We start from the raw sequence: 27,844 nt of genomic DNA on the forward strand, positions 1-27,844 counted from the left end.
TTTCCTTTTTGAAACATCTATGTATTCCTGTCAAGTGCAATAAAAGCTAGTACAGTGGTACCTCGGGTTAAGAACTTAATTCGTTCCGGAGGTCCATTCTTAACCTGAAACTGTTCTTAACCTGAAGCATCACTTTAGCTAATGGGGCCTCCCGCTGCCGCACAATTTCTGTTCTCATCCTGAAGCAAAGTTCTTAACCCGAGGTAATATTTCTGGGTTAGCGAAGTCTGTAACCTGAAGCGTCTGTAACCTGAAGTGTAGGTAACCTGAGGTACCACTGTAATCTGTTTACTACTAAGAACTTTTTTCTTTTTTGGGAATTAAACTGATGTTTTTATAGAAAGCACATGAGGAACTGAGGAAACACATAGTGAAACTCATCTGCAAACTTCAAACATCTGCAAAAAGAAGAACTCATGGGCAAAGACAGGATATCAAGGTTTTGATCAGGGCTTTATTTTCCCCATCCCAGCTCTACAAAATGGTCAACTAAAACATTTTGAATACACATTTACAGTATTGAATGCTCAACATTTACAGTATATACACACAATTTTCTAAAGTTTTGCTAAACAAGGCAGAGTGTCTCACCCAAGAGAAGTGCAAATGAAAAAGTATAGGGGAGGGGGATGTTTCCTTTTGATCACACAGTTTGCTTGAACTAATAAAATACAGATCGTTGAAGAAAATGTTCCGGCATGTAAATTTTAAAAAAACCAAACCCTTAAAAGCTAAAGCAGCAAGACATCTTCACCTTCCCTGAAAAGATTATGCTCATTAAGAATTTACTGTCCCAGGTACAGTTCAGCAAGCTTTAACCTTTAGTTATTTTAAGTTTACATGACAACAACCAGACTTGGCACTGCTGCAGATATCCCGTGATGGCCATGGGTGTGGGTTTTTGCATCCTTGAGTATGTCTGGTCATTTCTGCTAATATACTTAGGCTGTTCCTGAAAAGCACACTGGGAGAACCTTTTCAACTGTGTCCTAAACAAAAACAATCAGATTCTAAAGTGATAATAGCACATCCAAAGTGACCAGGAGGCATTTCACTTTTTAATGAGCAGCGAACATTCTACATGTTTCTTAACAGTGCAAACAGAGCTGGCAGATCCAGCTATTCTCCTGCATTCAATGGCTTAAATACAGTCTTGTTTCAATACCAATGCTATAAAAAGTACACCAAAGTAACCCAAAAGTTACACCTTTACATTAAAGTTAAGTTTTACATTTTTATATAAGTCACCTTCAGGATGAAATAAGTAATTAGGCAGAAAATTTCCTAAGAAAAAATATATTTTAAGTCTCAAATTTCAAAGGCCTACAAGTGACTACTGACTTCAGTGCAAATTTTCCTAGTGATGCTTCTTAACTTGAAAGTCTAGGCCATTTCTTCAGCTTTAAGCTGCATTTTGTTCTCTTTTTTAGAGCTTAACCATCACCCCCATGGGGTCATTGTTGTGATTAGTTTGAAAGCTGAGATCTCTAAAAGTAGTTATTGATCCACAAATAAATTCTGGATGGGGAAAAATTCTGGATGGTGGAAAGTAATTATATTTTCAAATAAACATTACCCACATGCGTTCAGTGAATGCTGTGCACCCCAGTGTCTCAAATGATACCTATAGACAGAGCTGTACACATGTAGGCACTCCATATGATCAGGAGTCCAGACATCATGCCAAATGTATGAGCAACAGCTTGTTAGGGGGGAGGTAGTTGCCAAACTTTCTTTGCAAGGTACTTCAGAGTACTCAGTTCCATTAGGATCTCAAGATATGGCAACTACAGAAGTCACTGCATTGTTTTGTTTCTTTTAAAGAAATATCTAATCCTGCTTCAAGGCACCTCTTCTGATGTTATCTCGGCATCATGGGCGCTAGTGCATAGTGTGTCTGCCCCAGAGTAAGAGGTAGGAACCTACAATACGGCTCCTCCTCACACTAGTTATTGCTCCAGTTCCCAGTGGGCCAACTTTTTCCACAGTACCAGCATTTCCTATGCTAGTTTCAATTTACATTATCACAGGAGAAGCATCGAAAGGACAAACACCATAGCTACTCCTGCAACACCAAGGTAATTTTAGAAGAAGCCTGTAAATATTTAGGTATTACTGGTGATGTTGTTTCATTGATTTTGATAGAATCAAAGGTTTCCAGCTTGTTCAGTCACCCTGTCATAATGATTTGATATATACCATCCTAAACCAAAACACACAATGAACTCAAGTAGTACAATGATGTAAACGGATTTCATTTTTCTAGAAGTCAGACGTTAATAACACGTGTTGAGTTTCACTACACAGTTTAGTCAAGCAGCACCAAGCAGGGCAAGAAATATGGAACCTCGAAAGCTCACAGCAGAAGAAAACTCACTCACACCAAGTTCATAGGGTAGAATCCTCCAGAAGATTCTGTTGCCTCACTGAAATGAATGGAAATAGATGTGCTGTTGTGCAAATATCCTTTGTTTCAGTGAGACTTATGTAGAAAGAAACTTCCATGAGGATTACACTCCTAATGCCTTAAACCCTATTTAATCACTCCTCACCATACCATGTTTTTGGCATTCGTGTGCTTTAGGTTTATTACTTTCATTTGCTTTAAAAATATTTTTTATTATCACATGATAAAAAGAAACCACACAGAAGCATTTAAAAAGCAACTCATGCCTTGAATATTAGAAATGTCACATTTCATGCAGACTTCGGTAAGGAATCTCAAAAGTGCAAATCATATTGAGCACATCTATCAACAGAAGTGCTGGTCTTCCCCACAGGGTAAGAAGTAGTAATCTCCAACTCCGTTACTGACTAAACGCCCTTGAGACTCCATTAGCGGTGGAAGCACTAGATTCATCTCACAGCATAGAACGCCAACTAACATTGTTACGAAAGTGATCTAAATATTGCTGAGTTAGCACTTGTATTGCACTTACCATAAAGGAAGGGGGAGTTTCTATTTAACACGTCCAAACATTGGAGGCACAAATGAGCACATTCCAGAGACTAATCAGTCATTTCAACCCCAAAGCCCTGGACAGAGTTTGCTGGTAGAGAAGAGGCCTGCAACTCAAGTAGGCGTTTTGTGCTTTAAACTGGTCTTTAGGATGCTATGAGGAAGAGCCCCACCCTCCCAAAGAACATTTCCCTTTTACAAGAAGCCATTCCTTTATTTTTATTTTTCACCTGCCTCTTAGGCTTTTTAACTAAAAGCAAAACCAGCCTCAGGCATCCATTTACAGGCACGCTTTTCCTGTAAGGGTTTCTCCATTACAGGCCCCTTTCCTATTTTGGGGAAGTAATGCAACAGGATAAAACAGATGCCATTTGGTCAAAGTTTAGTGATACTGTCAGCTAAAATGCAGCACAGCAAAGTGTCATTAATTGAGCTGGAGTCATTAATATCATTGCACTAAAATGTATTTTGATGAACTGCATACTCCCAATCATCCGTTGAATTCTTGTTCCAGAAGGAGTGTGCCCACCGTTGTTTAAAAATAGTTATTTTTTAAAAACTGTAGCCGGGAACCAAGGGAGAAGGCTCGTCTCATCAACCCAAGGAACTAAACTAGACAGCAAAAACATGCAGTTAGAAGGAACTTAAATCTTGCATGGCCTCCTAGATATTCACAGTAATCTTAGTAAACAAACATTCATATCTTCAGACACACAGTCTGACTTCGGTCCAACATGTCATGCTCATATAAGCAAAACCTGCATTTCCAGCTGCACTTCTCTTTGTAGTCCACAGTTTGGTCTGCCTATCCTCTCAGCGATGGCTGAAGAATCCCCTTTTCAATGAGATGCGTCTTCAGAGTTTTGTAGACATTTAATTGCTGCTCTGGCTGAAGCACCAACAGCTGTTGCAGGAGCTTGCTGGGATTGGGGCCCCTGGCAATTAAATTGAAGGAGACAAGGTATCAATCTGAAATACCACTTGTGATCAAATGTTTGCTTATAAAGAGCTCATCCAAATGAAATTTTCGCTCTACTGGGGACAGTACAGCATCGAAAGCATGCCGACCAGAACATATGCAAACACCTTAATGAGGTCACAGAAATTCAACATGAATAACCAGATCTACTGAGAGACACATTTCCTCATTATGAACATCCACCCAAGCACTAATTACTATAGGGAGGGAAATTTAAGAATGTCAGAACAAAATTAGGTGTATAACATACCAGTCACAAAAACTGGTTCTGCAGTACAGCAGGATAAGTATTTAATGGTTTTTGTACTGGTTTTTGTTTAAAAACCAATAAAAATTATTGTTGTTTTTTTAAAAAATAGTTCTGCATGTGAGGAAATATGAAATGCTGCTCCCTGCACCACTACAGAATTGGGGCCCTATTATTTTCCCCTTGCATAAGCCCATTAATGGACCTATAGCTTTGCATCTGAGACTCCAGCAACTCAGAACAGTAATGTCAGATAACAAGGAAGATACCAATCGCCACTGGCACTTTCTGAGAAGTTTTACACATAGAACAATGTAGAGTACTGGGACAAGCAACCAGCAACTCTGTCCTGACATGCATCTAATGTAAGCTTCTATTAAGTTAAAGCAACCATTCACATTGCTACCTACATCCATTACTTCCATTTGGAGCCATTTCCTTAGCCCCGACAATGAGTTCTCTTCTGTTATGAGCCAGTGTAAATGACTGAGCACTTTTCAAAAGCAGCAACACATAGAGCAGGTTACAGTAGTATCTGAAATGAAGACTCATGTAATGACTTCATGTCAATTCTCTGCAATGAATTGTTAATAGAGAACATACCTTATGAAACTGGTGATATAGACATGAACAAATGTAGACATCAGATACTGACAGTCACAACGGTCCATTATTCCGCCATGGCCAGGAATGGTGTCAGCAAAATCCTTTAGAAAAAAGGAAACTCAATTTATTGTTTGAAGATAGCTGTCCTAATTAATACTAATTGTATATTTAATGTAACATTTCTAAACTGCTTTTAAATCAATTTATCAATTATATTTAAGTTACAGATGCAATATTTAGTCAATTAATCCATAACATGTTTTCAATTTAAAAAGGTACCCCTAGGTAACTGGGGCAGCAGATTTCTATTTCTACATGTACTTACAAAAGTGACACAGAAGTCTCGGTACAGGGAAGATTCATACGTCCAGATTCATACACACCTTGATTTTGAAAGCCCTTTTGAATCCACTTGCAAAGAAGCCTCCGAATGGTCCAATTAAGGATGCAAATGTTGACAAAGCAATGCTGTGCATCTGGAACGGGCACAAATTCACTGTTTCCTACAAGAAATTATGGTCATTAATTTTCCTTATAAGAAACTTAAGTTTTCTCCATATCCACAGCCCCCCCTTAAGGACAACCTCGAGCATTAAATGCTTAAAAGGATGGGCACCTTACTCAAGAAACCAGACCAGCTTTACCTCTTCTTCATCTTGACCTCATCAGTGAAAGAAGAGAATCCAGCCTTCTCAGACCAGCGTGAGGTCGGGGTTCAAGCAAAGTTCCAGAGAGGTCTGTACACTTTAATTAAAGCCTCCCTCTCATTTTCTTCTTTTCTTAAAATTAATTTCTCCCTGTCCCTCTTCCCTAGTTATGGACCGGCAAGGGACATCAGAAAAAGGTTGTTGGTGAAACAGCCTTAGGTCTAGATACATGGGGGAGCTTTCCCTGGCTGCCATCTTCTGCAGAGAGGCACAAAGTGGGTATAGAGCAAACCACATGGTGCCATTTCCTCCCGAAGACAATGAATGATTAGAAGAAGGGAGGTGGATTGGCCTGGCCTGCCTATTTCTACACAGCAGCAGCACAAAGCAGGAGTCACTTCAGGCAACTCAAGGATATTTGTTCCCTCCTCCTCACACAGTTGCTATTTAACTTACTCAAAAGGAAGAAGGGAGAGAGAATTGGGCTTTTAAAAAAGCATTTCATTCAGAATGCCAACTTTGAAAGATTCAGCTTTGTCTTAAAGATTTTGCTTTACTTACCCTTCCCAGCACAACCTGAAGCAAAGGTGGTATGGAGTACTTTTGTAACTGGAATAGTTCTGACGGTTCACACTCTGTGACAAATCTGTTGGTTTCACTGTTGTATTCCACGGGGCATACAAAATACTGATATTGAGCCAGAAGGGTGGCAACCTGAAAAGCACAGTAGGCATCCATAAGATCTTTGTGACAAGTTGAGGGCATCTTGGACTTCTTTAATACAAGAAAAAGGAGCACTGGTCTTACCTGTGGTGGGCTCATTGTAGGAGGATAGCCTCCCTCTGGGTTGCTTCTCCCATTCAATCCAAAAGGCAAAGTTTAGGTTCCAGCCTTTCTCCCCAAATGCTGTTGAACTACAACTCCCATCACCCCTAGCTAGCAAGACCAGAGCTCAGGGATGATGGGAGTTGTAGTCCAACAACATCTGGAGACCCACAGGTTGAGAACCGCTGGTTTAGGCAAATCAAGCTTTTGCTATGCTCTGAATGGGAGAGAGGCCCCCCTCCCACTTTGGACAGCTCCAAAACTGAGGGGAAGAACTAGTAAGACACAGAAAAGAAAACCAAAGGAAAGGAGTTCTGCCCAAGCTCATCTCCAGTCTGAAAAAAAGGGAAGGGTGCTCCCTTCCTCCCAAGCAGAGCAGAGCGGAGCAACACCCTGATATGAACAAGTCCCACCTTCTGGAATGAATGGGAAGAACAATCCCAGAGAAGGATATCTACCTCCACCAAGAAAAAATGGTTCATTCCTCCCATTGTGTACCTAAGGCACGTTTTGAAATGTTTTCTGCAGAAATGAGGCTACTGTTGGAATGGTTGTTCCCATGCCACTCCAGGTGATATGTAGATCTCCATTCTTCTCCTGAGGCCCTACCCACCATCTGAAGTCAGGCAGCTGGTGACTGAATACAGGGTTTTCTCGCCTGTGGCATCCTTTATGTGGAATGACCTCCCCAGAAAAGTTTATATGGTGCCAAACATGATGTCTTTTCAGTGCCAGGTAAATGATTATCTTAAAAGTGCATTCTGCCCTAGTCAAGACAAAGGATAAGAAAGTCCTGTCTGCTGTTAGGACAGAAGGCAAATCCAGCAGCAGTCGCTCTTTCAAGGTTTCACATCCAGATGGGTGTTGCTCCAATTTATGCAATCAGGCAAGATCACCCCTCTTCCAAGGAGGAGCAAAAGAATTTTACTCCACACCAAACCAGTTTCCCATCCCCATCAGCAGCAGGAACAGCTACTCAACTGGGGAGAAGACTCTGGGGGACAGGTGTTCTCTCCAGCATCACACACTGTTGCTACTGTCTTTAAAACATGAGAGTGTGGCGCTTTGTAATACTTGTAGAAACCAATTAGAATCCTGGTATTGAAGATCTGTCACTGCAAAGGCAGCACCAGCAGCCTGTAAATCACGTTTTAATAGGGTGAATAATTTTGAGGACCATTATGGCAGATAAGCATAATACCCTGTATTGTAAAATGCATACAATTTAGCAATGTTTTGTATACGGATGCTTTATTGTGAAATGCTGGACTTCGCTGACTTATGAGTTACTGCTCTGTGATTTTAGAACTACTGTCCTCATATACCACCCAACGATTCTTATACTAAAGGGTGGTCTATACAGGGACCAAATGAAGATATATCCACCCAGGTGGCATGGGAAGGTGGTATAGTCACATGCCAGGCTGTCACTCAACCAGCTCTCTTCTGCTGCAGCAAAGAAAGCTGTCTGTAATTGTGATTACAATCACAAGCCAGCCTGCCATCCACAACTTCTAGACACAAAGTGGTATTCCAAGCCTTAACTTGTCAAGAGCCTGACGCTTGAAAGCTTCAACAGATGGGCCACTTTTCAGAGCGTTTCACGCCAGCTTCAAATCAAATGCAATGAACAACACCACATTAGTATGAGAAGGGCACATCCACTTACAAGGAATCCAAACACAACTGTGCTAAAGAAACCGCCAATGAAGCCTTCCCAGGTCTTTTTGGGAGACAGCTAATCGGAGAGAGAAATGAAGAAGTTACAACAATTTTTGCATTTCTGTCCAAGCAAAACACACACACACACACACACACACACACACACACACATAACATAAGCAGAACTTAAATGCTGTTTAGATCTAGCATAATCAGTTAATGTTCCAGCCATCTTTCAAGTGCTGTACTACTTCTAGAGTAGTTACAGATAGGTAGCCGTGTTGGTCTGCCATAGTCAAAACAAAACAAATTCCTTCCAGTAGCACCTTAAAGACCAACTAAGTCAGTTCTTGGTATGAGCTTTCGTGTGCAGATGTGTATCTGAAGAAGTGTGCATGCACACGAAAGCTCATACCAAGAACTGACTTAGTTGGTCTTTAAGGTGCTACTGGAAGGAATTTGTTTTGTTACTTCTAGAGTAGTATGTGTAGATATGCGTATATTATAACAGGTAGGAATGCTCACCCTTTACAAAAGTACACCTCCGTTTTCAATTATTTTTCAGATAAGGTAGTGGGATTAGAATCATAGAATCATAGAGATGGAAGAGACCACAAGGGCCATCGAGTCCAACCCCCTGCCAAGCAGGATTGTGTCTAAGGGCAGCAATGACTTCAAAGACACATTCAAATAGGAGCCTGTAAATTACTAATGCAGATTAAATGTGTCTATAACAAGATGACTGCTAATGCTACTGGGGACTAGGATCATGTTTTCTCAGAAATCAAAATCTGAGGTTAAGAGTGCCAGAAATACAACTAATGCACTCTGATCACCAACAAAAGCCAACACTGTAGACCCATCCATAGTCCTAATTTCCCCCCTCTAACAGTAAGAGGTCCTCTGACAAGTTAACAAAACATTCAAGTATAGAAAATAGCAAAGAATATAACAAAGAAAGCAATCTGTATGTGTACATAAGAAGAATGTGAAGAATCCGAGAACACAACTAGCAAGCCATATTGTAAAATTGGTCAAAATTATTGTTAGCCTAGTTGCTGGACAGAACAATCCCTTCCAAAATAGCCATAATGTGTTGACGAAATGCACAATCAGGGTATGCCACATTCTGCAGTTCCCCAGAAAAGTGTTAAACTTCCACAGAGTAAATAGAAGCCAAACATGAGCCAAACTTATAAAAAGTTATTTGATTATTTACTGAACCAAATTTTGTACCTTAATTAACGGAGTTCTCCCAAAGAAGAATCCAAAGATATAAGCAGCAATATCATTGCAAACAACACTTGAGATAGGAACAAGAAACCTGAGCAGTAAAAAGAAAAATGTTTTATAGTTTAGAGTCAATCCAGAGGTATTATTATGAAGAACAGTAACTTTGAAAAAGATCCTGGTCAACTTGCAAGGGCAAATTCATAGGACAGCAACAGTATACTTTTTTAAAATAATAATAATATAATAATAATTTAAATGCAAATGTTTACAGAATGATCACTTTGAGATGGCTCTGCAATATGAGGAAATTCTGTACACTGTAAATTTATGCCAAACACTTTGAAAGTTATGAAATGAATCAGAAAAAAATATGTCTGGAAAAGAGATGGACACAGAGCATATGCTTAAAGAGACAAACATTTCCTGTAAATTAAAATAAATCCAGGCTATGCATCAGCAACCCCTCTCACCACAAATAATTAGATTCATAATTTATGTTTGGGTCTCTTCTTGCAATAGGAGACCCGCTTTCCACTTCAGTCATTGGCAACTGCTAGACAACAGGAAAACAGAGTGGGAATCAACTAACTGCCTGAATTCATTCAAAGGCTTGTGCTAACCAGCAGAACAGTTGAACATCATTCTTTAAACTGCTGACACTCATTCCATATCACAAATTCCCTCAGTTTCAAAAGCAGTTTGCCACAGAGCTTGGAAGGTTGCTGTTGAACAACCAGAAGAATTGTTTGGATCGTGGTCCCTGCCCATTTGTAAGGAAGAGGGAAGCTTTTCCTGAACACAGGGCAATCTCACTCCTCGCCAGCAATGCAATTTACTCAGGATTTAACCATAAAGCTAATGAAATTTACTGAGACATTTGTATGACTTGAGGTATACCCATCCATACTCCTTATAGTTAATTCTGGCCTTTCATCATAATCCTAAAGGCTCTGGAAGAAAGTTTTGCAGTTACCCACAAGACCTCCAAGGCAATGTATTTAGAACTGGCACTTATTTTCTATGACCTACATTCAGCAATCCTTAATTCTAGTTGAAAATTAGATTACAGTGGTGTTGACCAATATTTTAAGACTATTCAGAGGGTGAAGGTTTCAATTTTGAATTGAATTTCAACCTTGCTTATTTTACTGTTTATTCCAGATATTTTAAGGCCTAGACAAGGCCTCATGGAATATCTGCAGACAAACTTGTGAAAGAGAAAACGATTAACAGACTCTAGAAACATACTATTTAAACAATTGAGACATACGTATAGATTTGCAAGAATTACTGTCCCCTTACCAGATCATGCCTTCAAACAGATTTTGGATGACAAGATGGGATTGTGTTACAATGATCAGCAAAGTGACATGAGTCCATGCGAACTGTTAACAGTGCAATAACACAACAGTTAGTGACACTACAACAGATCAATACATCTAAATAAAAATGGTAGTTTAGCTGAAGGAGTTGCACAGACATTCTAAGAAATTAGAGGTGTACACAAACAGTATCACAATCTAATTGTATTAATTTTGAAGACAAGACATTTATAAAAAGAGATTTCTATTAAAACTCCCATAATTTTTCCATTTGGGAATTAAAATACTTTTAACCATGTATCTTAATGGGAATGAGGAAGAACGAAGGTGGAAAATAATAGGATAGTCTGCATATACATATAAGACAATTTAGAATTAGAACATTAAAGATGTTAGTGGCAAAGTTATGGTGATGGCATGCAATATAATGATGGAAAATGATGGAAAATTGTCCAGACAGAAGTTGGTTCCTACAAGTTATTGATGAACACAAAGGATCAAAACTACACTACCTGCAGACATACTAAATTGTGATTTGTCATGTGGCAACTCTGGAGAGGTTTCATACAATTAAATTACCATTTCAAATGTAGCTAATAACTGGTAGGCTACTAGGGACTAGACATTAATGTCTGGTTCAAATATGAATCCCACTGATTAATATTTTCCATATGACTATTCTGACACTTGCATATGTGTACTATGATGTGTGCTTTTTGTGTGTGCTAAGTAGATACTCTCAATTTACATTCAGCATGGATGCTATACATTTCCAAACTTCTAAAGTCTCTTGTTCTGATCTGTGATGAAGAGTTCTTTTAGCTGTATACACATTTGTACTTTACATATTTGACTATGCACAAAGTACTAGTGCGCACTTTTGTAGATCTACATTTTTGTGTTTTTATCACTCAAGACAACTGAAAGTACATCTGCAACCATTCCACAAAGCAGTACTATGTAGAGGCATTCAAAAACACATGTTGGATTAAAGTGCAGCCACAGAAAAATGCAAAATACTGACAGCCTTGAGATAAGTCAATAATTTTAAAATAATTCTTGGTTTCTTACTGTTAACTTAGGCAGAGGTGAGAACATAAATGTTAAAGGTTTAATGTGCATTTAAATTTCAAACAATTTTCTTTATGTTCATGCTGAAAATTTTGAATACCCCAACAGATTTGCTGGCTGATTGGTATAGAAAATAACAAATTCACAAATTCACTTTTTCCAAAGTGTAGTCAGTCTAGATTGGCAGATTGAATTAAGCCTTATAGCAACAGTCTTCAACAAAGAACCCATAATTATTACACGTTGAGCTGGTTCCAACCCCACTAGGCCATGTGCACAATCTGAAATGAGCCTAAGCAAAACGAAAACTTGTGTATGCACCCTGTCCTATTCCCACACTACTGGGAAGAGGGAATTCACAAACTTCTACTGCTGCTTTTGGTTAACCACAGCTAGCTATGTCTTCTGGAGCCAGAACATGGTTAATATATAACTATGGTTACTTCAAACCATCATTTCGGAAGCTGGTTTGCTTTCAGTTAACCACAGGTTATGTCAACCAGCTTGTTGTTCTGGAAGTGAAATCTTTCAAACTCCTCCTCCCAGTCATGTGGGGTGAGAAATGGGAATGGGGAAAGGAGAAGAGTGAGAGCCCAAAGCTGCATTGGGCACATTCTGGTCTATGCATATCACACGAAACTGTGATTTAGCCTAAACATGTCAACACAGTCATTGACAAAGGTATCACTTCCATATCTCAAATCCAGATTTGTATTAACAGTGCAGGTTAACAACTTTTATTCATATGGCTTTAAAATCTATTTTGGACATTAAACTTCAAAAGCAAGTGATTTAATACTGCTAATTATTTTGACAACAAATTTAGCAGCTAAAGGATAGATACGCACCATGTAAAATTGCAGGCGATAGTGCCTCTTCACCAAGCTCAATACAAACAAACAGAAACCTATACAAAAAAACAGAAAACAGGTGCATGTTTTCCAGCCTTTCAGTGAACAGAAGCTAGCCGGTTGCATTGTTGGGCTTGCCCCCTCCACTTTGGTTTTCAATTGTATCAGTCTGAACCTCCATACTATAACTGTAAATACTACTGTTTTCTTTAGAGATTAAAATTGTTTCCATTGTACCTCCTGACTATAGGGCCAATTTAAGCAGTGTGTTGAACAAGATTGTCCAGATTCTTATAAACAGTGGTACCTCTAGTTGCAGGCTTAATCCATTTCAGGGTGCCGTTCACACCCTGAAAAGTCCGCAACTAGAGTGCAACTAAGATTTATAGACTGCCTTTCAACAGAAGGCCCAAGGCACTTAAAACTCAACATGAACCTCCCAACAAAGACAATATGAACAGCTAAAAGCCTGAAAAATCACCCTAGGAGCTGAATGTTCCAACTGCCAAATGCCTAATGGATAGGAGTACCTTCAATGCTCTCTTAAAAAGCAGTGTATAGAGGAAGCCTAGCAGGGTCCTCATAGGAACATGCTCCAATAATTGTGAGTACTACCCCCGAGAACGTGTATGTATTATGCATCATTACAAATCTGACTTCCTGCACACAAGCAGGGTGTGAGGTTTCTTACTAAGGACGGGCCAATTTCAGTTTCTTATTTTTCAGATCTTAAATTTGCCATATCTCTGCATCAATTCGTAATTTTTTCAATAAATCTTTATTTCCCCTAATATAATGTGTTCTTGTATGTTATTTCATCAATATATCCATTTTTATGCACACATTTCTCTAATAGCATATTTGGTTACTTTTTTTGTTTGGAGAACCGCAGGACAAAATTCAGAGAACTGTGAGTTTTGAACAATAGCTCTGTTTTGCTTTTTATACTGTTTTGGGACATACCAATTAAGAAAGTTCACATTAAAATGTGAACCATAACTAAAATCTACTCCGCCCCAAGTTATTGCTGTATATAATAAAGTCTGCATCCAACAGAGCATTTTTCATACTCAATAGCTTTCAAGGAACACTGATGCACAGTTATTTGACAAAAGCGAAAAAGATGGCTAGTAACTTCTAAGTACAAATTTCAAAATTTGGGCACGTCACATGTACTCAGTCTGGTGCCTGCCTTTATTAAAAATGCAATACCAATGAGATAATCATTATATGCCTTCCCTTGTGTTTTGCAACAAATTATTAGATTAAGGAGCACCACTCCCTTGATAATCTCATCTACATCTAGGTTTTAAAAGAAAGAGGGCACAAAAGTGCAGCCTCAGTAATTGTTTCACAGTTGTGAAAATCTTTTCCCTGGATGGCAACATCTAGAGGATTTTCTGGAAGTGTTATTTGGTTTACATAAAGTATGGCCCAACCTCGGTATTGTATAATCTACCAATAAAAAACAAAAACAGCCCACAGCTTCCTATACAAGGACCACATGACTGGAACTGATGGAGCTGTAGTCTGCAGCACCTGGAAAGCATGTTGGAAAGTCTTGACCTAGAACTTTAATGGCCCACCAAAGCATATTATATTTTCAAAGCAAGAATACACACTTTGGATTGCTTAAGAGTTGCAATACCATTAGCTGTTAAGTGATACTAATTATGCATTTTTGCTTAACAATGCAAGAATGCCCATTCCCAAACTTATCCAACACTGAAGCTATTCATTAAAAATAATTCTGGAGCTATGACATGGGAGATGACTGCCAAAATGCCTTTACCAAGTTACTCAGTGTTTACTGCAACCCATGAGTGTGGTTTTCAAAGGTTGCATATAGTTAATTCTGTAATTTCTGTGCACGCTCTCTCTTTGTCTATTAGCACAGAAAGGGAGAACACTGGAATCTGACATCAAGTAGTAAATAACTGCAATGGCAAGTAACAAGTTGGACCAAGTTACCTGCCAGATAAAGTGTAAAAGATATAAACCGGTGATAGCGAATTAGGAACTGAAGTTGCTCTCTTCTTTGAACAAATGTGGCAAAGTAATCTGCTACAGTCTCTCCATAAAAGAAGTAGTTCACACACAGCAAGAAATACCTGCAACATATAAAGCAACTTGAGATACTTTCTAAGAAGGGAGCCCCCTTTTTTCTCTCTTCATACCGTTCTATATCTTTAAAGATGAAAATATCAAAGTAAGAAAACTCTAACATTTTGCATACTTAGGAGTCTTCCAATGGAGGCTCGTCAAAGCAAACAGATACAACATGATTTGGAGGGGTATTTTGCAGGGGATACCAAAAAAGTAATCGTTTTAAATTGTTACATTTCTTTTAACTGTGTCCATTATTGAAGCATTTGATGTCTCACTTATTTTAATTCAAGTACAGAAGTGAAGCACCACAAAGCCAGCAGTTACAAGCAGTCAGTAAATCCTCAGCCTATGCTTCCACTAAAAGTCATCCCCATGGATGTAATGGGGAAAGGCTGGAAACAGCTAGAACCGAAATTACTTACCAGCTCAGTGTTCGAAACCACGGCAACTCATAAGAACGATAGACTCTGTAACCTATAGTGATGATTTCATGGAAACACTTTACTTGTATGCTCATGACCTGAAATTAAGGTAAAAGGTGAATGCGATTCCAAATTTTAATACAGGATAGAAATGCATCATATTCATATGCTAGTGTTCCTAGATAATTGGAACTGGAAGCTAATCTTAAGTGAGTCAAAGTATTTTGATATGGCATAGCTCATTTCATAGATGCCTTTGGCAGGCTCATAGGCACTCCAGAAATTCAGTGCACAGGCTTCCTGGTTCATACAACATCAAGGAAAACTCTCAACGCACATTACATTGTGTACAAAGGCCTATGTTCAATATTGCTCCAAATGGGGACGAACAGAGAGATACAGGAATTCACTTGGCATTTCAGATTTCAACTACAAGTTTCTAGCTTCTACATCTCAACCGAAACCTCAAGTAGTGCTAGATTATAAAAGCAAAGGAGACTTTCAGTCTATATGGCTATGCTACTCAATTAGACTGGTTTCACATTGAGAAAAGGCAGGCTGAAGTGATTAACAAATTGGTTTTCATTTATGCTAAAACAAAGCAAATAAATTTTAACAGTTCAAGAAACTTACAAGCAGCATCAGCATAAATGATCCCATGTAAATAATCAGCGAAAAAACTGCAATCATAGCTAAAGTTAAAATCCCACGAATCCACCAATTCTTCCATCTGCAAAAGAAAAAAAATCCATGTTACAACTACCTGCCACTTCATAACAAGAGAAACAAAATTAAGTATTAAGCTACACTAATACTCAGCAACTGAGCAAAGGAATACTGATGAGTCTAATGTAATTTTTTCATGTTTGAAACCAAATTCAATGTCCAGGTCAGAACACCACTGACAATGTGATCTTTTTAATTAGAAATAAGTCCCACTAGGTTCAATGAGGTTCAATAAATCTGGCACCTATAAACTCATAACACTAGGAAGAGATAATGAGATAAAAACAATAGACCATTTTTTAGAATAATTGTCTCCATTCAAATGGCTCCCTTAATGGATCTCCAAGCAACTCATTCCAAGAACAAAGCTTTAGCTTGCATACAATCTGCTTAATTTATTTTACAGTAATATTTTCAGTTTTATTTTTCCATACCTGGAAGACAAGCCAGAAAGGGCCTTCTTAAAAATTTCTGGAGTGCGGTCTGTTGGTGGAACAACTTCAGGAATGTCTGAATCGGTCCTGAGGTCTAGCTCCGCAAATCTATCTTCTCCATCTACATCCTAAAACAAAGCACATGATGCAAATACACTTAAGAAGCTAAGAACACACATACAGCAGCATATTGTTTCAACATTCAACGTACTGTAATATATAAATTTATTATAATTTATTATTATTCCATTATTTTAAATCAGTGGCAAAGCATGATTTCATGTTAAGTGAAATGCTAGAAATTTTCAACTTTGTGAACAAAATTATCTTTACAGATACAGCTTTTCAAAAACAAATAAGAAAGCTGTTTTTTAAAAAAAATTATGGAAACTCAATGTGCTTAAACACTGGAAGAAGTCAACACCTTCCACACAACAATAGATTTAACAAATTGTACTCCCTATTCTGCGGGTTAAACCACAGAGCCTAGGACTTGCTGATCAGAAGGTCGGCAGTTTGAATCCCCACGACGGGATGAGCTCCCGTTGCTCGGTCCCTGCTCCTGCCAACCTAGCAGTTCGAAAGCACCTCAAAGTGCAAGTAGATAAATAGGTACTGCTATGACAGAAAGGTAAACGGCGTTTCCGTGCACTGCTCTGGTTCGTCAGAAGCGGCTTAGTCATGCTGGCCAGTAAAGCGAGATGAGCGTCGCAACCCCAGAGTCGGACACGACTGGACCTAATGGTCAGGGGTCCCTTTACCTTTACCTTACTCCCTATTCTTATTTGAGCTGACAAGGTATCAACGTGAGAATACAGAAAAGAAATGAGAGAACATTTTGGTCAGCTTTTTTGAGGCATGCATCATACTCAGCAGTCCAGTATATTTGTATTAACAATTTATGGTCAAAATAATCCATGTCCTCCTTTCCTATTTTGACTTTTTTTATTTTGTAGGTAGGTTACTTTAATTCAAAAGCTGTAAAATAAAAGACAGGATAGAAATTATACCTGTACTCATACTTCACAGGGGTGGGGAAAATGTTCTTGACTGGACACCAATAAATTTGATGCTGGTGCCTAAGAATGTGAGATGTTTTCCATCCTTGGCTCTTTCTACATTTACTGCCGTATCATTTATCAAAGATAAATAGGAATTAATTTCATTATGCATGAACACTGTATCTTACGACTGCCGATCAGAGCACAGTATGAATAGTCATTCTGAAAGACTTACAGTAGTGTCAGCTAAAAAAAAAGCAAGAGAGGAAACCCAAATCTGCTGGAAGGAGTTTAATAGCAATCACAAGATTTTAAGGATAGTTATCAGCTGAAAGAAATTTGCTGTAAAGTAAAACAGTTAAGGGAGAGGAGAGGTTTTTCTTCTTAACAAGAAAATGGGCAGTACAGTGGTACCTCGGGTTAAGTACTTAATTTGTTCCGGAGGTCCGTACTTAACCTGAAACTGTTCTTAACCTGAAGCACCACTTTAGCTAATGGGGCCTCCTGCTGCCGCCGGAGCACGATTTCTGTTCTCATCCTGAAGCAAAGTTCTTAACCTGAAGAACTATTTCTGGGTTAGCGGAGTCTGTAACCTGAAGCGTATGTAACCCGAGGTTCCACTGTATTTTCTTCTCCTATTTTCAGTATAGACTTGTACTAAACTAAATGTTTATGTTTATGTTTCTAGCCTGGCATTTTTTTAAAAAAAGAATACCTTTCTCACATTACTACAATCTTCTCTCCTTCCACAGGGTAGATACCTTTCCATGAAAAAGAATGGGACATTTTATAAATTGTCAATCTCTGCAGGAAAAGGCCAATTCCCAGTCCTACTACATAGTAGTTATCCATTTAAGCTTTTCCAGAATGGAGGTTAAGTCTTTATAGTCCCCAAAATAAGAAAAGTGAAGAGCTGAAACCTGGTAATTTTAAGTCAGAATGTTCCATCCAAAGAAGGTGTCCACCCTGAATGAGAACTTTTAGTTTGAGCTTCTGCTTGATTATTTTAGACTGAATTTTTTGAGGTCACAATGCTGTTGCTATCTTAACTGTTTGCTTCTATTTTTTTTCCTTGTACCACAGCATACCTCTAGCTTCCAGATGCATCACAAAGCCAGAGATTGGAAGTTTGGATTCTGAAAGCAACTGCCCTAGTTTTAAGTTCCAAGTATTTACTTATTCCAGAGGGGTAGCCTGTAGAACAGAGTCTTGCTGTGGCTCCTTCAAGACTAACAAATATATTGTTACATAAGAACTAGAGCCCACTTCATGAAATGTTCATATATTTCAACTGAAATATAGTCCACTTAAGCTTACACCATAATACATCTGTTAGAATTTAAAGGGTGTCACATCTAAGTAACTTCCTAATTTATTCCAGGGTTCTAGTTATGCCCTTCTCAAGTACAGTTAGCTGTCATACAGCCCAATGCTATGAATATTTACTCAAAGTGAAGTCTCAGTGAGTTCAGCTAGGTTTACAAATAAGGAAAGCATGACTTTGATAATTCTAGAAAGCTGGAAGGTTTATGGCAGACATAGGCAAACTCAGCCCTCCATATGTTTTGGGACTACAACTCCCATCATCCCTGACCACTGGTCCTGTTAGCTAGGGATGATGGGAGTTGTAGTCCCAAAACATCTGGAGGGCCGAGTTTGCCTTTGCCTGGTTTAAGGACATAAGGTGCTCCTTCAACAGCCAGTGGAGTACTATTAAAAAGTATGCTAAGGCTATTAAAAAGAAAGAAAGAAACAGAAATAAGAGTGCAAAGTAATACTTCTAAAGCAATTTTAAGCATGAAAGGGTTCAAATGTCTGCCAAAATAATTGGCTGCATGAGTATTTTAAACATTTTGGTCCATTTTCCCATTCTTGGTTTAACATAAATCAGTACAAAAAACTTGGACACATTATGGCCAATAATCTGTTCCCAGAACACATCATAATCATATACTATTACCGTATTTTTCGCTCTATAACACGCACCTGACCATAACACGCACATCGTTTTTAGAGGAGGAAAACAAGGGAAAAAACATTCTGAATAAAACAGTGGATGTATCATTTTTGTGCTTCATGCTGTGGCCACAGACATGTGATCTGATGGTGAATTTGGGCTGACCCAATGCAAAAATCCTGAGAATCCCTGTGCATCCATGGTTTGTAACCACGTTTTTGCACCATTGCAGCCCCAGGCAACAGTGGGTGCGTGATTTTTGGGGGGCAGGCTGTAGCCATGGACATGCTATGTGCTCTGATGGTGAATTTGGGGTGACCCAATGCAAAGATCCTGAGAATCCCTGTGGATCCATGCTTTGTAACCACATTTTTGCACCATTGCAGCCCCAGGCAACAGTGGGTGCGTGATTTTTTTGGTGCAGGCTGTAGCCATGGACATGCTATGTGATCTGATGGTGAATTTGGGGTGACCCAATGCAAGGATCCTGAGAATCCCTGTGGATCCATGCTTTTAAACCACATTTTTGCACCATTGCAGCCCCAGGCAACAGTGGGTGCCTGATTTTTTTGGTGCAGGCTGTAGCCATGGACATGCTATGTGATCTGATGGTGAATTTGGGGTGACCCAATGCAAAGATCCTGAGGATCCCTGTGGATCCATGCTTTGTAACCACATTTTAAGTGGGGAGCGAAGGAAAAACAAAGAAGGGACATTAGAGGGGTGTGCAGAGAAGCAGCTGGCTAAGAATGCAGGAGAGGGATTTAACGGGAGGGAGGAAAGAAAGGCAAAAGTTTCCCCCCACCCAAGCCAGCCGTCTCTCTCTCTCTCTCTCTCTCTCTCTCTCTCTCTCTCTCTCTCCCCTCCCTCCCTCCCCCTCTCTCGCCCTCCCCCCCTCTCTCCCTCCCCCTCCCCCCTCTCTCTCCCTTCCCCCCTCTCTCTCCCTCTCCCCCAGCAGCACCGGAGCTTGCCTGGAGGGGAGGGGCTTTCCCTGCTCTTTGTTCCGTTTCAGCAAACACAGCAACGAAACAGAGCAGGGTGGGCAGTAAGACCCTGAGGCAGAATGCAGGAAAGCAGCAACTTCCTCTTTTCAGGTTTCGCTTCTCCGTGCAGCGTGCAGCGCCGCGATTTGATTTTTGCATGATTTTTCGGCTCCAGGGACCACACATTCGCTCTATAACACGCACAGACATTTCCCCTTCCTTTTTAGAAGAAAAAATCTGCGTGTTATAGAAGGAAAAATACGGTACTTATTTTAGCTGCAAAATTTCCTGTACAAAACTAAACTATGAAACTTCAGTAAACAGACTAGTTTTATGCTTAAGATCAAGTTCATATTCCACTTAGAAGTTTAGAAAACTATGAGGCACTTTTCATTTTTATAGAGAAATCTGGTAGTAGTACAGTTCCTAGTAGTACGAGCCAGGAAGTCCCTGGCTCAAAACTCACCTTAGGCACAAACTCACTAGGTAGACTTGAGCAAACTACTATTCTTTATCACCTCAAGTCCTCAACTGCAACATGCAGCTAACACTAACCTATTTTAAAGGGCTGCTATATGGAAAGGTAGCATACAAATAAAATGACTGATGAATGCATATTGATATACATGTGAAATGCTTGAAACACTAAGGGTGACAGCCAACTATGGCCATCTGTGAGTGGAACGGACTGCAGGGGGAAGGGGAGGAAGTGAAAATCACCCCACATAATGTTGCATGTCACTCCATGTGCGCTGTATAAATTCTTAATATTATTAGTTTAAGCTTTCCATGCAGTGTGGCTTACTTGCATGAGTCATTTGGATTTCTTACCCTGCAGAGAAGGCACTTGTAGCATGGTATATTTTGCTCACTTGTGCCTGATGCTGTGGCACCCTGCAGTATAGTATGTGGCAGAATGCAAAATAATATGTTAGGAGCCTTTTAAGTGTGCGGCCCTGTTTTTGTGCTGTGCCACCATTTTTCTTCCCTCTGCTGTTCTCAGCCCCTTCGCCTTTCCCTCACTTGTGTCACAACCTGATGGAAGGTGGAGTCCAAGACATGTGGAGGGCAATAGTTTGGGGAGGGCTGCTTTATTTTATGTCTCATTGCTTCTCCATAAGCTGCCACTGTTCGTGGAACACTCTCCCGAGGCAGGCTCACCTGGTACCATCATTTTATATATTTAGGCACCAGGCAAAAAACTTTATAACCAGGCCTTTAACAGTTAGTCTGAAGATGATTAAAAGAGTCACTGATCAGGGGCAGAGGGCATGTTGTTTGACTAAAGCTCCAGATTTAACTCCCAGCCCTACTGCTTCCAAGAATTTGAAGAGCTGCACACTGCCAGGCTCATAGGTTTAAGATAACTTATTTATACAAAATAAAGCAAGAGACTCCAATGGATTATAATAAGTAGCAAGTAAATATTTCCTTTGTCTTTCCTTCACACAAACTGGAATGGTAAGCCCTTCTAAGAACAAATTGTACCTCCACATCTAACACTGTCACAATTTTAGAGTTGGGCAGCAACACTTAGCTTTTCTATTCTGTTGCGATGCCATTTGCTAGCTGCTTGCTCATTAAACAAGGGATTCCTAGCAGTCAAGGGCAAACCCAGTAGCCCAGCAAAACTTTGCTTGCCAAGCACCTGCTACAACTGCAAGCATCATCAAACAGTAGCAATGGTCACTGTCCAGGACAACATATGACTGCCCAGGACAACATTGTTAGCTACTGCCATGCTGTTATAATGCTCAGCTGCAAATTTCTCCTTCCCAGGCTCACAGGATTGCTCACTAATTTGTTTTTGTAATTAGATCAAACATTACAACATGCTGTTTAACAACATACATTACCCTCTAGGATCTCTAGAGCCACAACTACACCAGAGCATTTCATAGAATTGTAGAGTTGGAAGGAACCCTGCGGGTCATCTAGTACAACCCCCTGCAATGCAGGAATCTCATCATCCATGACAGACGGCCATCAAACCTCTGCTCAAAACCCTCCAATGAAGGCGAGTCCACCACCTTCTGAAGGACTCCATTCCACTGTAGAACAGCTCTTAGCTGTAGTCCAACAATGGGGGGGGGGGGAACAGCTAGCAACTCCAACTGAAAATGGATCAGGGTGAATGGTCCCAGCTGCTGCAACCTAAATGCTCACAGTATCTCTCTCCCCACTGCCACACCAAGTCAGCACAACAGAAGGGAACAGCGCTGACCCTGATCTTCATAGTCCCTTGCCCTACTCTGCTGGGGTGGGGGCTGGCTGCGACTGCATAGTAATTCTGGGGGAAGGAACTCTGCACATGCTCAGATACAGGGCATGCTTTTCAATTCTGAGAGAGTACTGGCCCACCTCCTGACACTCCAAGGCTACATTCCTCCATATCCCCCACCCCTACCCCTACCCCTGGTGGCCAGAAGCCCCTGGCCTGGGCAAAGCTACCCTCACTCAACAGAGGTCTTAGCAGGTAGCTCACCCTTGTGAGCCCCTCAGAGGGACCTTTAAGTGGCAGCAATAAAGAGAAGCGGGGAGAAACCAGACCATTGTCAGAGGAGCCACTGATGACAACAAGGTTGGCAGCTTCCACTATAATAATTTAATAATAATAATTTATTATTTATACCCTGCCCATCTGGCTGGGTTTCCACCAGGAATTCCCTTCGAGGAAATCCCTTCCACTAGGAATCCCTTGTGAGCAAGCAGCTAACAAATGACATCTCAACAGAATGAAAAAGCTAAGTGTTGCTGCTCAACTCTAAAATTGTGACAGTGTCAGATCTGGAGGTAAAATTTGTACTTAGAAGGGCTTATCACTGGGTTTCCCCAGCCACTAGGGCACCCACAGCTCCTTTTCTTCTTCTGCCACACATCAAAAGTGCCTGTGGTGCTCACAGACTTTAAAACATTAAGACTGATGATTGCATTGGTTACATGTCGGGATTTCCCCTGGATGCTTTTGATTGATTTTTAATGTCATTATCCTTGCCTGCGGTGGTGAAAGCCCACAGGAAGAAACCCGGGGTTTTAAAGTGCACTAACAGCGTGTTTTTCACAACCCTACCCAAAGGCAGGAGCAAAGGGCAGAAGCTCATGCTCCTTCTAACTCATGCTACCGGTATATTTTGTTGTTGTTTTTAAAACTACTCCAAGAATCAATTCTTGAAGGTTGGGAGACTCTACAGAACAACTTTCAACAGGCGTTTGAACTAGGAGAAATTAGCATCCCCTTCATTGAACACAAATAAGCATACAAGATTCTCACTTAGTTCATAGAAGATGGCAAAAATGCAGTAATAAAGAGGCAGGCCAGTTTACTGCAGTTACTCAACATGTCTAGTTATCTCAAGCAGCAGATTTGATGGCAAGCCTATTAGCTTGTTAGCTTTGCTATACCACTTCAGATTGCAGGTCAAGATTCACGAGACTGAATACTCCATTAAAAAAAAAAAGGCACTGCACACAAGGTAACAGGAGATGCACTAAAGGATCAGGGATTGCCAGCCCAGTTTTACAGAGATTATGGTGCCAATGAAGGACTTCTTTGCTGCCCCCAGGATGCAGTGTGCTCTTTCCAACATCAGGCGTACATGCAAACAAGTTTACAATAAAGTTAACACACAATTACCGTAAGGTTTTGTTTATGATAGATGAAGGTTCTTGTGTTGGAGAGTGGTGGGTAACGTCAAACAGGGGTCGCCAACCTTTTTTGACCAGCAGTCAAAAAGTGGCGCAGGCAGTGGTCAGAAAATGGCTGCCATGACAGGCATGGCATAATACAAAATTTGAGAGAGCATAGTCACTGCTACTTCTCTCCAGCACCACCCCTGCCCCATGGACCTGGGACTGTAGAGCTGAAAGGCAGGATACTCTGCCTGCTGTCATCAGGTATGAGACCAAGAGCCATGAGGAAGCTGCTCCCTAGGCATCCCAAGAAGATCATTATGGCAAGGAGCAGACCATCTTGGCCCCATTCACTGGCCAGAAACAGAACAGCTACAGGGAACCTGTATTCCCCCCACCCCACCCCCTGAAAGAACATACTGCTCCAACTGTCCGTTGCCCTGGAGATGTAGAAAAAAAGCAAGGGCAACTCCAGCCTCATCCTTCAGCCAAAGGAAGAAGAGCAAGCAACTGCTATTCAAGCAAGAACAGGGAAGATCAGCCCAATATGGGAAGATCAGCCTGACTGATACAATTTTGTTTCATCTTTGAAGAAGTGATCTTATTCTACCTTTTCCCTCCAGTCCCCTTTCTTGTATGCCTTCTGTTTTAAGTTTATGAGCTTGAAAACGGGATCCATTTCTCTCTCTCTCTCTTTATTCCATCACTTCCTGAAGTTACAAAGTTTGAAAAACTGGCTTGCTTGCTCAGGTATATTCAGCACCCTAAAACAATTGAGTTTACTGACAACACTACTACAATACCACTAGCTTTCATTTCCAAGTTCTGCTAGAATTTAAAAGGCAAAAAACAAAAACAAAAAAAAACTGGGCTCACCCATTTCCATTTCTTTCCTAGCACTAAAAGAATGGTGCATTTTTTGGCAAAGCATACATACACAGTCTAGACATAATTAAAATCTTGGCATCATTATTTCATTAAAATGCCTCTATTATGCTTTATATAGTGTCAGCTTTAATATTCATTCATAGGAATGACACTTACTTCTAAAAGCCTACGTTTCAGTATTTAAAATCACATACAGTGGTGCCTCGCAAGACAAAATTAATTTGTTCCGCGAGTTTTTTTGTCTTGCGAAGCACGGACTTTGGAAAAGCTTCAAAAATCACCAGTCTTCAAAAACCTAAAAAAAGGCTACCACACCGCGTGCTATGAGTTGCTCCTCGTAGTGAATGCACGGTTTTAAGAAAAAGGAAACAAACTTGCAAGACAAAGGAAACAAACTTGCAAGACGTTTTCGTCTTGCGAAGCAAGCCCATAGGGAAATCCATCTTGCGAAGCAACTCAAAAAACGAAAAACTCTTTCGTTTTGCAAGTTTTTCGTCTTACGAGGCATTCGTCTTGCGAGGTACCACTGTACAGTTTACGTAAGGCAGAAACACAACTGCTAATGAATTGTTTCATCCCCTCTGCCTAAGGGCTAATAGACACAAAACTAATGCACAGATATCCATGAAAGGGGTGTGTGTTTTTTTTAGCGAACAACAACAGCTTCTCCTCTTGAAATATTATATCTGAGCCCAGAGTCAAATGTCTGTCAGTTAGAAAACCATAAATATATAACCTGACATGGGTGTCGAAACAAGCTAACAAGAACAAATTCAGCAGTTTATTTTTTACTTCCTTCCAATGCACAGGGTCAATGTATTAGTGAACCGGCTGTTTACATCCTATAGCTAGTGAAAACGTAGAACAAGGGGAGGAGTGATGCAAAGAACAACCTTCTGCACAGAGTGCAAACTGCAGGTAGAGAGAACGGCCTCTTACCGCAGAACTGGAACGGTGCACAATATCCACATTTTTAAGCTTTACCAATTCACCTTGAATACTCTCAACCTTGTTAAGTAATGAACATGTTAAAAATGCAGAGGTGTGGGGAAGGGAGAATGACTTTCATTTTCCCACACCTTCACCGCAGGATAAAGGACAGTCAAGTGTCACTGACACGGAAGAGTGACTTCCTAAGAGAGAGGTGAAGAAAGCAAACACCTGCCCCAAATTTCATTACTCAAGCATATCCCCAGAGGTGAAATGATAACCGAGTGAAAGAGGAGACAGCAAAGAAGCGTCTCTCTTTCAAATCTTAATCCTCCGTGGGGAACAAGAACTGCTTACATCATACCCCAAGCAGAAAGGGTGGTGGAATCTGCTCGGAGGAAATGGTATGCGAAGGATCCTCCTTGGAAACTGACAGGGCTCACACCTTCCATGTCCCCATACCTGGAAACAGGTAAAACGAAAAAAAAGGCCCATTCAGCCTTACCTTGTCAATTATGTTTGCAGTTTCATGATCTCCACCAGCCCCTCTCCTCCTCAGCTCCGACATTTCCCTGGTGTGAGGTCAATAAAACAGCAGCAGGAGCAGGAAGTCGAATGTGTGTGTGCAGGGGGCAAGCCTACCTTATAATAATGGGGAGAATCGCAGGCTTTAACTGCAAAAGCCTAGGCCTCTGGAACCCTCCTACATCCCAGCTAGCTCCTTGCAAGAAACCAGAGAACTGGGGAAAAACAACCCCCAAATCAGCTCCCCCCTGCAAAAGAAATAAGACACAGACCAGAAGTCTCTCTCTCTCTCTCTCTCTTTTCCAAAGACTCTGCGAGGATAACAGAAGGGACCTGCGAGGTCCCTCAGGAGTTTTCCATGATGCTACTTATAGAAGGGCCCCCCCCCAAAAAAACAGATGCCCTTCAAAAAGATCTCTGTCAAAAGGTCTTCTTTGGCTACGTGTCCCACCCCCTCTCTCCCCAAATAAATGGGCTCCGAGATAAGATTTGCTTTTTTCCTAGGCAAAGTATGGGGGGGGGGACCCTCCCACAAATAAAATAAAATAAAATAAAACAAGCAGGTGGGGAGGGGGTCTCTTACTCCAGAGACTCATACGCACACATAAGGTGTCTTGTCTAATCCCCTCTCCCCGAAATAAATCTCAGCTCTGTTCCTCAGAAGACTTAAATGATGGGGGGGGCGCGTTATGCGCAACCCACAATTAAGACTCCCGCCCCCAAAAGGGCACTGCTCGGCCCCACATTTAAAAAAAAATATAAAAATCACAAAGGCCCCCCTGAAAACCCTTTCGAGTGTTTTTTTTTTGGGGGGGGAGATCTCCCCTTCCCCTCACAACCAACTACAGAGGGCACCCAAGGGAATTAACACCCCCCACCCCTGTCACCCGCTCGCTCGCTTCTCCCGCCTAACCTCTCTGCCCACACCCCCTGGAAGAACGGGGAAGGTGAGGGGGGGGGGACACCACAGCGGAGCCCCTATGAGACCCCTTCAGCGCCTGCCTCCCTCCGACCCACAGCGCCACCCGCGATAGGCGGCGCCGCAGCGTCGCTACTGCCGCGCGAGCCGCCGCCGCCGCCACACACACACACACACACACAAAAAAAAAAAAAAACAGCCGCGCGCAAGAGAGCGACTCCTCAACGGGAGAGAGAGAGGGGGGGGGCAAGGACGGACGTTCGCTCGCTCGCTCGCTCCCGCGCTTTCTCGCCCGCTCCCTCAGCAGCCCCTTTCTCCTCGCGCCTGGCCGGCCGTTCTTGCCCGTCGCGCGGCGCCCGGGCCACGCCCCCTGGGGTGATGCGTTCGGCCCCGCCCCCCCACTCTCTCTCTCTCTCTCTCTCCCTCCCCCTCGTCGGAACTGAATCCTGCAGAGGCGGGCGCGCGGGAGAGAGGGAGAGGGAAGCGACGCCGCTTGCAGTTGCGTAGGCGAGCCGGGAGGGGGAGCGGGAGTTCCCAATAGAGGAATGTTGGCAAAGAATGAGTAGGAGGGAGAATCGCCGGTTCGAGTCCCGAGCTCCTTTGTTGTTGTTGCTGTTGTTGTTTTTTTGGGGGGGGATATGTGTGTGTGAGGTAAAGGTAAATACGTTCCAGCATTCCTACATTGTAGGGAGGGCTGGACTAGATGACCCTTGGGGATCTCTTCCAACTCGACAATTCTATGTTGGTCAGGGTTGTCTTAATAATAATAATAATAATAATAATAATTTATTTATACCCTGCCCATCCTCCTGTTTCCCCAGCCACTCTGGAAGGCTTCCAACAAAATATTAAAATACAATAATGCATCAAACAGTAAAAGCTTCCCTAAACAGGGCTGCCTTCAGATGTCTTCTAAAA

The 27,844-nt window shown here is 41.2% G+C and overlaps 1 protein-coding gene across 1 annotated transcript; it reads right to left on the reverse strand.

The window, feature by feature from the left end:
• Window positions 1-434: 434 nt before the first annotated feature.
• On the reverse strand, window positions 435-27,294 carry CDS1 (CDP-diacylglycerol synthase 1). Its single transcript, XM_081877032.1, has 13 exons — window positions 25,988-27,294; window positions 16,094-16,221; window positions 15,567-15,663; window positions 14,934-15,031; window positions 14,374-14,513; window positions 12,400-12,458; window positions 10,461-10,543; window positions 9,162-9,249; window positions 7,933-8,001; window positions 6,000-6,152; window positions 5,175-5,294; window positions 4,789-4,892; window positions 435-3,894 (listed from the first exon to the last, which is right to left on the reverse strand). The coding sequence occupies exons 1-13, from the start codon at window positions 26,048-26,050 to the stop codon at window positions 3,765-3,767; spliced, it is 1,332 nt and encodes a 443-aa protein (XP_081733158.1). The 5' UTR covers window positions 26,051-27,294; the 3' UTR covers window positions 435-3,764.
• Between the last annotated feature and the right edge of the window lie 550 nt (window positions 27,295-27,844).

Source organism: Podarcis erhardii, assembly GCF_964252035.2.
Source record: "Podarcis erhardii genome assembly, chromosome: 9".
Lineage (NCBI taxonomy): Eukaryota > Metazoa > Chordata > Lepidosauria > Squamata > Lacertidae > Podarcis > Podarcis erhardii.